This window comes from Balaenoptera borealis, assembly GCF_965194805.1.
Source record: "Balaenoptera borealis genome assembly, chromosome: 2".
NCBI lineage: Eukaryota > Metazoa > Chordata > Mammalia > Artiodactyla > Balaenopteridae > Balaenoptera > Balaenoptera borealis.
In genome coordinates this window covers 114,736,520-114,749,248 of record NC_138867.1, presented here as the reverse complement: position 1 = coordinate 114,749,248, position 12,729 = coordinate 114,736,520, and the positions used below count along the sequence as shown (strand labels likewise).

General features: G+C 53.7%; 1 protein-coding gene across 1 annotated transcript; it reads left to right on the top strand.

Moving 5' to 3' along the window:
• Positions 1–2,294: 2,294 nt before the first annotated feature.
• Positions 2,295–10,473, top strand: CXCL14 (C-X-C motif chemokine ligand 14). Its single transcript, XM_082379991.1, has 4 exons — positions 2,295–2,567; positions 2,742–2,847; positions 6,606–6,719; positions 9,288–10,473. The coding sequence occupies exons 1-4, from the start codon at positions 2,504–2,506 to the stop codon at positions 9,301–9,303; spliced, it is 300 nt and encodes a 99-aa protein (XP_082236117.1). The 5' UTR covers positions 2,295–2,503; the 3' UTR covers positions 9,304–10,473.
• Positions 10,474–12,729: the final 2,256 nt, after the last annotated feature.

Below are 12,729 nucleotides of genomic sequence, written 5' to 3'. Positions count from 1 at the left end.
CAGGCCTTATTGAGCACTTACTCTGTGCAACAGACCACCTTAAAAGCTTTATATGCACCATCTTATTTAACTCTCACTATGCTGTAGGTACCATTACCATTCCCATCTCACAGATGAGAAAATTAATACCTAAAAGGATTAGGTTACAAGCCAAGGTCACACAGCTAGGATTCACACCCAGACAGTCTGACTCTAGACACCAAGCTCTTAGCCATTATACTATATGGCCTCAAACAATACCATTAAAAGAGATATTGTAGAAGCACAACCAGTCACATGGAACAATGCTGTTGATATAGCAATAGGTAAAACAAGCCAGTTATTAAACAGGACATGCATGCTGATCCCATTTGTGCACTTGCATGTAAGCAAAGACAGAAGGGTTTGCAAAGATAACACTGTAGCATCTTGGTGTAGATTGCTGAGTGGGTGGAATTGTGTGTGTATTTTTTATGTTTTCTTCTGCTGTGTTTCCTGTAACAAACATGCTAATTTTGTACCAAGAAAAAATAATTTTAAACTTTAAAAAATTAACGTAAATGCCAAAATCACTCCCTTGCACTTATCCTCTGCATAAACCCAAGTGTCCATCTGTTGGCCTTGCTTTAAGTATAGTTACAACTGTTTGCACAGGACTCAGGACATGGCCTGAAGCCAATTCACGGGCTCTGCTGGCTCTTCATGGCTCAGCTTCCCCTCAAGGCAGCCAAGGCTCTTCAAGTAGGAAGAGACAGCAGAGATTCTTCCCACTCTAATCCTCAGCAGCCTGCCCATCCCATCACCCCAGGATCCTCCCTGGCACTTGAGCTCCCAGGGGGGCCGCTGGGCTGACAGCACAGAGCTGTGTGAGCTGGCAGAACCTGGCAGCTTCTGCCCTGGCTCCAGGTCTGGTCTGGAAGCCAAGCCCAGGGACCCTCGGAGTCTGGCACACTCCATCTCCTGTTTCTGGGTCTTTCAAGGAAGTGCGTCACCAAAAAGTGAAGGGCACACATGCCTGAAGGAAGTCAGATGGCCCAGGGACAGGAGCCCCAGTTCTGCAGACACACGACCAGGGCCCCTCCTGGCCCAGTCACCTGCCTCCTGGCTGTGTGATCTTGGGAAAGTTATTTCTTCTCTCTGAGCCTGTTCCAGTGCCCATCAAGTAAAGAAATTAAAATACCAACTTGGAAAGGGACTTGTAAAAAACAAAATTATATATATATATAAACGTATATACTATATATATGTATATACAGTATATATACTATATATATTCACTATATATGTATGTATAGTATATAATAGATATGTATAAAATAATGATGCCAATAAGTAATATTTGCAGGGCACCAACAGCTAGTCAGGCTCTCAAACAATTTCTAGGTATGAGCTTACGGAATTCTCACAGCTGTACTGTGACTACTCACACTGTATAGACGATGAGACCAAGGTGTAGAGCGGCTAAGTCACTTGCACTGGTAAGTAGCGGAGCAGGAATTTCTGTCACCATGCCTGGGCCCACGTCACCACACCACACATCCTGGCACAATGTCTAGAACATGGACTTCATCCAGATGGTTACCATTGTCACGTCTCCCTGCCCAGCCACTGCCTAACTTTGAAGAATGATGTGACAGTGAAGAGAGCCACCCGCCTGGTTCTCCCCACCCGCCCACAGGCCCACAGACTTTTGGAAGCCTTCCTTTCAGAGTAGCCAAAGCTCCCCCCACACACACTCTCTGAGCCAGCTCTAGGGACCACAGGCCATGGCTTTGCTGCTGCACATCCTGCGGCGACCACCCTCCAAACCTGGCCTTGTGCTCTGGCCACCAGGGCTGCTGGCCCAACAGGGACAGCTCACGCTCTAGGAGTCAGGCCTGCTGGCACTCACACCTGGCACCTGCCCCAAAACCCTTTCAAGTCTCCTCGGGAATCTGGGCCTCGGGCCTGGGTCTCCCAGCGGCTCACAACGGCAGGCCAGAGGGAACCACGCGAATCATAAAAGCAGTGCCCTTAAGCAGCCTCGCCACCATCAAGTGGCGCCCGAGCACTGGCTCTGGCTCTGTGTGCGTGCTGGAGCCTGGATGTGCAAGTGTATGAAAGAGAGCGTGTGTGAGAGCGAGAGGGTAGCGGATGTGAGTCTGAATGTGCAAGTGCGAGCGTGGCTCCGAGTGTGCGCTGCTGCGATCGCGGTCCGGGGCGGGCGGCGGGCGGGGAAGGTCTCCGCCCCCCCCCCCCTCACCACGTTGAGAAATCTCAGTGAGTCACCGAGTGGTTCTGCATATTAATGAGCTCGGAGCGGATTTAAAAGAGGCCTGGGCGGGCGGAGGGAGACTGTGGAGAGAGCCCAGAGCCGAGCGCAGAGCGCTGCGGGGTGCCACAGCCGCGAGGCTCCCACCGACGGGCGCAGCAGGAGCGAGTGGAGCCGGGAGGCGCGCTCCGGGCAGAAAGAGCCAAGCCCGGCGCACGGACGCGCGGGCGCCCTCCCCGAGTCCCTGCTCCCGCGCCGTGCCCCTCGGCCAGCATGAGGATCCTGACGGCAGCGCTGCTCCTGCTGCTCCTGGCGCTGTGCGCCGCGCGCGTGGACGGTGAGTGCCTGGGAGGTCCCTTGGCGCCAGCCCGGCCCATCCTGGGGAACCCCCAACGCCAACTGCTAAGCTTCCCGGGATCCCTGGGGTTCTGGGTGGGCACCGAGGGTGGTCAATGAGTTGCGAAGGAGACCCCTCACGCAACTGAGCAGCCCCCCGCGCGCTCTCTCGCAGGGTCCAAATGCAAGTGCTCCCGGAAGGGACCCAAGATCCGCTACAGCGACGTGAAGAAGCTGGAAATGAAGCCAAAGTACCCGCACTGCGAGGAGAAAATGGTTATGTGAGTTCTCACTCTTCGCCTTGAGCGTGTGCGCGCAGCCCTTAACCGGGTGCTGCGGCGCAGCTTGGGGCTGGGTCGGGCTAACAAGCCTTTCTCTCAGCCTTTGTCAAGGCCTTGGCGGAGGCTTTGTAATTGCCTAGCAAGTCCTTAGGACGCTGGCACGGCAGTCTGGAAGAGAGTTTGAAAAAAGGGTCACGGTACTGTGCTCCGGAAACAGCCTCTCGGAGGAGTTCACCCTTGCTAGGATTCGAATGGGTAGCCTAGGGGTTGCACTGCCCACCTTTCTAGGGTGATCAAGGGTTAAATGGCTTCCGTGTGCCAACTTAGAACACCCAGACTGAAATCACTCAGAATACACCCAGAACTATTAAACTGGAACCCAAACTGTGAGGCTTGCTGCCTTCCTGTTACTGGAGAGAGAATTAAAGCAAACATTGTCTGACATCCTCAGAACCTCCTCACAGGGCCTTTTTCTGATCAGGGGACCATGGCCGTCTGGTTTTTGGCTTCTAGCGATTCCATTTTGAGACCGATCCTCACTCTCCCAACACCAGCTGGACTCCTGTGGGTTCCTAAGCAGTCTTGTGGAAAGGGCTCTGTTGGAATTAACGTGCCATGAGGGTGAAGCCCTGCTTGGGGGGGATGCAGGGAATATTTTAAAAAGTGGGGCAGAGCGAGAGAACACTGCGTTTCCTTGCTCTCTGCCTTCCCAATTAACCACTTGAGGCCAGCACCACTGTTTCCCCATCAATACGCTCTTGGCCAGGAAGGGAGCCCTTGGCAAAGCAGCTACCAAATATCTGCCACGGACCATTGGCCCCTCTTCCCCTCCCCCAGAAACAGGACACACTTTATTCTCAGTCTGGGCAAGTGCCTTCCATTCACTGGCCCCGCTGGCCCAAAGGCCTCCGCACAGTGTCTGCAAAGGCAGCTCCCACCACCCCCCCCCTCCCCCGCAACTGCCACCTGGGGTCTGCACAGTCAGGCTGAAGTTAGGGGAATTCAGAAAATCACTCGGACTGAGCTAAACCCCTCTGCCTTCCTTCCTGGGCACCTAAATTAGCCTCCTGTCCCTGCCCCTTTGCCCTGCCCCTTGCCTTGCAGACCCAGGTCCAGAAAAACTGCTAGAAAGTCCTTTTGGGTGGGAGCTAGAGGTCACACAGCTGAGGGAGGACCTACAAGCCCCTCAGGGTTCTCAGCTCTCTTGGGGTGAGAATGACGGGACGTTAACTTTGCACTCCTCTCAGTGCTGAAAAATGCTCCACACACCAAGCTGAGCTGTTGAGTCCTTGCAGCAAAGGAGGAGCAGGGTATGAGGTGCAGTGACATCTCAAAAGGACAGAACCCTCAGTAAACAGGCTTGCCCTTTTTCGTGGCTATACTTTTCAGAATAGAGAGGAAACTGACAGCCAGGCAAGTGCATGAGAAGGCTTTACGTAGCCTTGTGAAAACTTGCAGGGGCCTCATGAGATCCGCACACAGTCACCCTCTTCTAAACCTCCACCCCATACCCAGGACCCTACCCCCATCCCTGATGGGCTGGAGGTCTTCTCCCCTCTCAAGCTCCTAAGACTCTCCAGATCACACGAGGGACCAGTGCTTTTTCCCAAAGCCGGTTTTTAGCCCCAAAGCTGAACTAAAGGAAGTTTTCCAGTTCACCCTGAGTCACCTAGAAATCTCTGATGAGGCTTGGGGTGCAGCTTGCTTTGTAAGTGGGAGTCCTTGCACTCAGAAGGATACAGTAGAGCCAAGATTCTAGAAGGGGCAATTTGTTTCACATACCCCCTGAGTTATTGCTGAAACCCTCGGTATCCCAGAACCACTGAGGACAAGCACACAGGACCCAGAATTTCTGCCCAATTGCTGGGGGCAGAAATCCTCATGTCTTCACCCCACAACCAAGTTTCAAAGTCCCCGTGTTATGACTGAGCATTTGAGCACTGTGGTGGGAGAGCTGAGAGTCCTCCCCTGCTGTCCCAACCTTCAGGATTTGGGATCCTCAGCCTGTACGCTGACCTTACGGAGGAGGGGATTTTTATCTGGCTTGGCCATGGCCTTTTATTCCAAGTGCAAAAGCAGCACTGCAGGCAGAGAGTAAAGCATGGGCTAAATTCCTGCAGAGCGACTAGGTACTATGGGGGAGGGGACCTGGACTCTACTCTGAAGCCCGGCCCCACGCTTGAGACCTAGCAGGAGGGACCCAGGGAGCCACAGGTCTCATAGAGAGGGCCAGCGAAGGCAGAGCCCAGTCACCTGGCATTACCACAAGACCTGTCCCTGCCCTGGGAGGCTTAGGCCATGGTGAGGGCCCTGGAAACTCAGAGCACAGGGGAGGGAAGAGAACAGGTTGCCCAGAAATATTCTGCCCCCATTCGGGTAGCAAGATTCGATTTCCTCTCCCCATCAACTGGGAGACTCAGAGTTCATGGCGACCCTGCTCCTTTCCAGAACTTGGCCCAGGCAACCTGACACTTCACTGTCAGGAGCCTATGGGGTGCTGGCTGACCTCTCTCCCTCCCTTCCCACCCCAACCTCCAACCGCCCCTTTTTGCCCCCTCAGCCCACACCCCAGCAGCCAGTCCACCACCATACCTTGCTCCTGCGTGTGACCTCCCAAGGAGTGACATCCTCACCTCTCACCTTCCACTTTTCCATGTTCGCTAGGTGGGCCCTCATTCTTGAACACCATCATTCCTCCCCCACCCAGAAGCTTCCTCTGAACTCCTGCCACCCTGGCCCAGCCCTGGCTGAGACGGGCATAGCAGTTCTGGGCAGCAGCCTCTCCCTTCCTCCCCCCTCCCAGGCTGGACCTCACACACTAAGGCTTCTTCTTGACCATCCCATCTTCCATGACAATTGCCAATAACAGTAACTATTCATTGTGCTAGGCACTCTGCATAGATTATATCTTTAATCATCCCAGTAACCCTAAGAGGTAGGTCCTATTATTATACCCATTTTATGGATGGGCAAACTAGGTTCAGAGAGGCTACCCAAGGTCCCACAGACAGACCTGGGATTCAAACCCAGGCCCTACGCTCTGTACAAAGCCACCTACTTCTCTTCCACATGGCTAGACCTCCACTGGTGTTGGAACACTGGCTGATAGAGACCTGAAGGGCAGTCTTATTTTCCTGTCCAAGGGTGAGATAACTGGGACTTCATGCTCAGGAATCAAAATGGGCTTCAAAGTCAATAAGACTTAGCTTTAGGGTCAACAAATGCCCAGCCCCAGAACAATCTGCAGAGGGTCAGGGGAACTAGGGTTTGAAAGATCAGACAGAGACCACAGCACATCCAAGCCCTGCCATGGAGCTCCTCACATCCAAGGATGAGGTCTTGGCATGCATACTTCGCTGGCATTAGCTCTCTCCACCTCTCAATCCCAGGTTCAGAGGAGCTGGAGGAGTCCCCTGACCTTCATTCCCCAAGGCAGCCATCAGTGCTGTGGGCAACACCCTGCATGGGGGTAGGCTTGGGGGTGGGGGACTATCCCAGACTTCGGGGGCTCCAGGGGAAAAAGTGAGAGCCCATCACTCTGCACAGGGTTAGACCCGAACGTGGAGTCAGATTAAGGGGACAACCCGAACCTTCCAAAGAGCCAGGGAGCGAGCATATGGGTAGGCTTCCTTGAAAGGAGGGAGGAGGCCACAGTCTCTCAGTGCTCTGATTGGGACAGACCAGGGCCACCCACAGGCCACACTGAGGGGCTGTCATTCAGGCTTCTCAATCCTCCATCCCATCCTGCTCCATTTCAGCATCACCACCAAGAGCGTGTCCAGGTACCGGGGTCAGGAGCACTGCCTGCACCCCAAGCTGCAGAGCACCAAGCGGTTCATCAAGTGGTACAACGCCTGGAATGAGAAGCGCAGGTATGCCCCACTGCCCCTCACCTTCCTTCCCACCATGCTACCAGATCCAGAGTCTAGGCCCCTTCTGGGTCATCTAGCCCCATCTAAGGCATGAACACCCACTACAGTTGCCACAGCAAGCAGATACCCAGACATGGCTTACGTACTCCCAGGGACGAGGAACTCACCACTTAACTTACTGCTACACTTATTGCTCTCTTGGACAATTGTAAGCATCGAAAATTGATCCTTTTGTGAACTAAAGATTGTCTCATTCTAACTTTTATGAAGTTAGGATAGTCCTAATTCCTCTCCTTATTTAAGTAACTTAAGTTTTCTGACCCCCAATTTCCCTCTGTCAAATGGCTGGGCGAATGCCCAGCATGGCTCTCTCAGTGATTTGTGTGGTTTGGTGAAACACAACTGCTTAAGTGACTGGGTTTATTAACTATAAAACTGTGGGTACAACCATAAGATGATGAGGACAACTCCTTGCCAACAACGTAGTCTCCCCTCAGGGTGCCCCATGCCCCCTGTTGCCCAGAAGCCTGATAAACTCCTTCCTGTGCAGGTGCAGGGAGGGACCTTGGGTTTGACCCTCTAAAATCAGAGCCGCTCTTACCCTCAGGGGACAGCAGTGGCCGAATGACCAGAGTCCTGAACTAGACCCCTAACCCCAACCCTGTCTGGGCTGTTTCCCCATTATCAGAAAATGGCTTGCCCTCTCTGATCTCCTGGGGTCCCATGTCTGGCCTCAGAGGGGGAGGCAAGTTCCTGGCTCCCCTGTGCTACATAAAGGTGAGCCTGTCCTGGAGCAGACCCACTCCTCACACACTCAGAGCCTGTTTACACCTGAATCTGCAGAGCATGACCAGGGAAGCGTGCACATACACGTACACACACACACAGGTGAGTCCCTCAGGAGCTGGTGCCTGCACCTCATCCCGCAGAGGGGGGAACAGAGGCTAAGTTGGGGGGAGTGACTTGTCTGGGAGCACTAGTCAGGAAGCTAGGTCTCCTGGCGTCACCTTCCCCTCCCTCCAGCGGGTACCCACGCCACCCTCCCATCGCCCCTCCTCCCTGCCACCCCCAGCACCTCCCTAAGCTCAGCCCACGACCAGCTCTCCCACAGCTGACACTTGGGCCCAACTCCAGTATCTGAGCCTTTTGTGCTGCCTCCAAAACTGCCTCATCCACAATTGCTTGAAATAGAAAGTGATGAGAGCAAGAGATTATTTTCCATAAATCTACTGGAAATGAAGCCCTCTTTCTGGTCAGGGCAGGCAGCTCACATGACAAGCACAGGACACCTCCTGTCCAGTCACCCTCCGGGCCCTGCGTCATCAAAAGTGGAATGAGGCTGACTGCAGGGCCGGTTCACAGAGGGGCTAGCAAGTCTTCATCAGGTTGCTGGGAGATCCAGCCTTTGTCCCGACCCCTCCACCTGGGGCCACAGCTTTGATGAAAAGGAGGCAAGCCTGGGTCCATGCAGCCCCGCTCTTTTTGTCCCTGCAAAATCCATAGATGAGAGCAGTAAGGGCACCTCTGCTACCAGGCCTCCCATCACTTCCTTACAAAATGAGTTCATCCCTCCTTCTTGGAATGCTGAGGTGTCCTGGGAGAGGATGTGGGCATTCCCTTGTCCTCCTCGCCTCCCCTCCCTCTGTACAGGTTGAAAATGTCTTTGTGGAGATAAAGGAACCATCTTGAAGTCCTCTTTGCAGAGACAGAGAGAGAGAGAGAATGCTGAACCTAGAGTAGAGACAAGAGAAGGCAGCGGCCGGCCCAGGCTGTGGGGCGAGACTAGAGGGCTTCCAGGAGCTCAGAGCCAGAGCTTCCAGCTGCCACCAGAAGCAGCAGCAGCAGGCATCTGATTTCAGGGCATAATTACTCAGAAATCAGGAACGAGGCGGAAGGAGCAGTGGACGACCTGGATGTGACATGTGGTCCCACGGCAGCCATGCGGCAGAAAGGAAGGGATTTAAGTATCTAAACAGAGATGGTTGGGGAGGTGAGGGGGAAGTCAGCTTGTGAGTGCTCACAGGCCTGACGACTACTAGAGGAAGTGACCTTGAGCCACGGGCCTCTGTGACAGCCCCAGCCTCACTAACCGCCCTTCAGTCTTCAGGCAGCAGCTTCTGGAACGGGCATTTTTTCTGGAGAACATGTATTCTTGGGCTAAATACAAAGAAAGACACAAGCCTAAATGGAGGGGAGGGATGCCTCTGCCCCTCCCCCCATCCACGCCGGAGACAGAGGTCTTTCCCACCATCGACATTCAGTGTTCATTGGGCAGACTTTCAGTCTCTTGTTTCTCAGTTTCCTCATATACCAAGAGGGTTTGCTTCCTAGAGCTCTGAAGATAAAAAGAAACTGCAGAGGTGGAGGCTGTGTAGAAAGGACAAAGCCAGGTTCAGGTGAGCTTTTACGCCCATGTGATGGCCTCCTCTGAAGTGTCCCCTGCTTCTCCTGGGCTCCTGCAGTCCTGGGAGAGGCACTCCCCAGGCCAGGGGCAGAGAAGCTCAGACACCGGCCTGTGCGTTTCCTGCCTCATCCTGAGCCACTGACATGGGTGTTTTCTCTTCCCAGGGTCTACGAAGAATAGGGTGAAAAATCCCTGATGGGAAAGCTTCACACCGGTTGGGACACAGGCAAAGGACTTTGCAGATTAAAAAAACAAACCCTTTCTTTCTCACAGGCATAAGACACAAATTAAATATCGTTACAAAGCACTTTTTACTGGGGGTCAGTTTTTACATTTTATAGCTGTGTGCAAAAGGCTTCCAGATGTGAGACCCTTCTCTCTTGTGTTCCAGATTTCATCACAAACTGCTTTTTACCGAAGAGGGGAGAAACTCATGCCTTTCCTTTATTTAAAAAAAAAAAAAATGCTTTTTTGTATTTGTCCAGACATCACTATACATCTGAGCTTTATAAGCACCTAGGAGGAACAGGGAACTTGTTTGAGACATTTCATAGCAGCGTTGCTCCCTTCCTAGCGCGGGAGGCTTCCGCTCAGAGGTCCTGGCGCCTCGGCACGGCTGCCACAAGCTCTCCTGGGCTCATGGTCAGTCACAGCCTCAGGGGGACTCAGCAGCGGCCCCAATGGCCCCAATTGTCGGGCAAGCAGGAGCAGATCTCTCTGCATCTGTTCTTTGAGAAACTCAAGTTTGGCTGCCAGAGAAATGTGCTTCATCCCCGGGGTTAATTTTTACACATTCTAGGAAACATTTCCAAGATCCTGGGATGGCAAGGCAAATAAATGGTCCTTAAGGAAGGTCCTTAAGGAATGGTCCTTGGGTCTTCTCTCCAACCTGAGCGTTTGTGAAAGTTTCACTGCTTCAAAACCACGTGAAGTTACTGATGCTGTAGCGAAAATCTTAGGAGAAAACTTAAAAATATACAAATACACGTACAATGTACAGCTACAGACACATGCTGTTGACGAGGGAAAACCTTCAAAGCATGTTTCTTTTCCTCATGACAATGGAACATGCAGTACTAAAGCAATCTGTGATTCCCCACGTAATTCTTCAGTGTTAGACAGTGCAGTCCTCCTTTGGTGCAGCCCTCTTTAAGATGACCACACGCCTTTCACTTTGTAAATATACTCTTAGGAAGGCCCCCTCTACACATGTCCCTTCAGTATGTGCCGTGTTGCACTATTGTGTCATATGCTATGTAAATGTCAGAAACCATTAGCATTGCATGCAGGTTTGATATTCTTTCTAAGGCAAAAAGAAAAGTAATAAAACATATTTGAAATGTACCAAAATTCTAGAGTACTGACTTTTTTTTCTACTTAATTAAGCCAGGATGACGACCAAATGTTTACCACATCCTAAATAAACAGGGACAGATGCACTGGGGAGGAAAACTTGTGTTTCCCAATACCTGTCAACACCGTCACCTCTATGGAATGTCCTGAAGAGAGAAAGCCAGGCTTCGAGGCTGATGCTTCTTCCCTGCCTGACTCCCACACCTGGGGCAGGTTCATCAGAACAGCCAGGTCAGCGCATACAGGACCACAGTGTCACGCTGCCGTCCCCATTTAGGGAAGGCAGTAGATGCGGGACCCGTCAAGACCCCTGTGGCCCAGGGCCCCAGGATTCTAGTGGGGCTCGGGCAAGGGCAGGAAGCGCCCACCTACAGGGCTCCGCAGCCAGGCTGTGTGGGAGCCACAGCCAGGACGACGTTGAAGGTCCACTTCTGCTCCTGCAGGTTGGAGATGATGAGTGCACACACCTCATGGCGCTTCTGGGGACTGAAGGAGGCGATCCATGTAAAGCGCTCAGGATACCAGGGCATGGCGAGCACTCGGTAAATGTGAGCTCCTTCAGTATCCACAAGACCAGGCCACTTCGCACTCTGCACAAACTGCCCACAGCCCCACACCTCAGGTACCCCAGTCAGCCGCGCCCTGAAACAGGCCCCAGCACTTACAGGAACACACAGCAAGTACCCTGCCCTAGCACCTCCTCAGCAAGATGCTACTGCATCCTTTCCATCATCTCCTGGCACTGCCAAGTCCCACCAAGTGTATGCCTGAGGAAACTGAGGACCAGAGAAGTTAGGAAAGTTGCCCAGGGTCACTCTTCGCACAGCTCCAATGGCTGAGCCTAGCAGCCTCTTTGCGGAGAGGAGCAGGACAGGGTGGGCCGAGGCCACACTGAGCCGGGGCGACTGTGAATGCCCGGTGTGGTCCCACTTTCCCTTCATTATGGAGGAAGAAGGGAGACTGGACAGGAAAGCCCGGACACCAGCAGACAGAAAGGAGAGCCCCAGTGTGAGGGCACATTCCAGGGCAGGGGAGAGCAGAGGCCGGGTCCCTCTCCGCCGGGAACCCTGACCCCTGCTTGGCCCCAGATCAGCATACCTTGCTGGGGCCTCACCAGGGCGAGCCACCGTAAGGACCTCGGCTGAAGGATCCCCTCTGCCCTCCCCCCAGCCCTCCCCCCAGCCCCCTCACCCTCCCCACACCTGGCCCTGACAACACAAAGGCCTCCCCATCTGCCGGCACCACGGCCCGGGGCGCAGGATTCTCTGTGCTGCTCCCTGAGTTGCAGGCTTCACCCTCCACTCACTCTGGACGCGCTACACGCCCTCGCTCAGGGCTCTCCTCTATCCCAGCTGTGGTTCTAGAAGCAGCACCTCCTCCTCCAGCCCTGCTGGCCTGTGAGTCCCCTCCCTCTCTGACCTCCCAAGACACAGATTGGATTCTTAGTAACAGTAACAATGTGCCCCTACAGTGTGCCAGGCACTGACCCGGGCACTTGCCCTGCTGCTCATTCTCCACCCTCCCGGCAGCGCTGTGTTGTAGATGCCCAGACAAAGGACCCAATTTGCACGAGAGACGCAGATGGTAAGTAGAAGGAGAGCTGGACTTCAAGCCCCAGTGTGTCAGAGAGCAGGAGTGGAGGTCTTGTGTGTAAACGTCTCGTCCCCTACAGAGGCTGTGTGACCCTGGAGAACAACGGTTGGCTATGCTTCCTGGACGACCTGGACCCTGTCCTCCAATAGACAGGCACTAGCTGGACCACTAAGAATGGGTTCTCAGCCCCAACACTTCACCAAAAGAGGGCCCTGCAGTGCCAGGAACTACGCTTGGCTCCAGGGAAGATGCCCTTTTTCCCGCTTACAGAAGTGCTTCCCATTGTTTTTCTCCTCTGGGCTTCCCAGCAGCCCTATGAGTGTCCACCCACCACATTCCAGAAAGGAGAGTAACTCTAGTGTAGCAAACAAGGCCAGGCCGCTTTCCCAAGTAGCTCTTCCAGGCCTCCCTGGGAAGGGGTGAACACGCTCCTTTGTGCACGGGCAGACCAGGCCCCATGTGGGCCCCATCTTCACAGCCACCACTTCCTCACAGACAGGCATGCTTTGGGATCCAAAAGCCAGAAGGCCCCTGACCCCCGACTCTTCCCACAGGCAGGTCCTGAGCAGGTACGCAGGGCTGCCCCAGACTCAACACCGGGACAGCCACATCCTCAGAGAGTTCCAGGCCAGCCCTGCTGCTCATCTTCACCCGGCCAAA

Bases quoted from the DNA above. Each gene is read 5' to 3' on its own strand.
- CXCL14 (XM_082379991.1), top strand. From the start codon at position 2,504: ATGAGGATCCTGACGGCAGCGCTGCTCCTGCTGCTCCTGGCGCTGTGC. The intron at 2,568-2,741 runs GTGAGTGCCTGG...GCTCTCTCGCAG, and splicing joins GTGCGCCGCGCGCGTGGACG to GGTCCAAATGCAAGTGCTCC. The intron at 2,848-6,605 runs GTGAGTTCTCAC...GCTCCATTTCAG, and splicing joins TGCGAGGAGAAAATGGTTAT to CATCACCACCAAGAGCGTGT.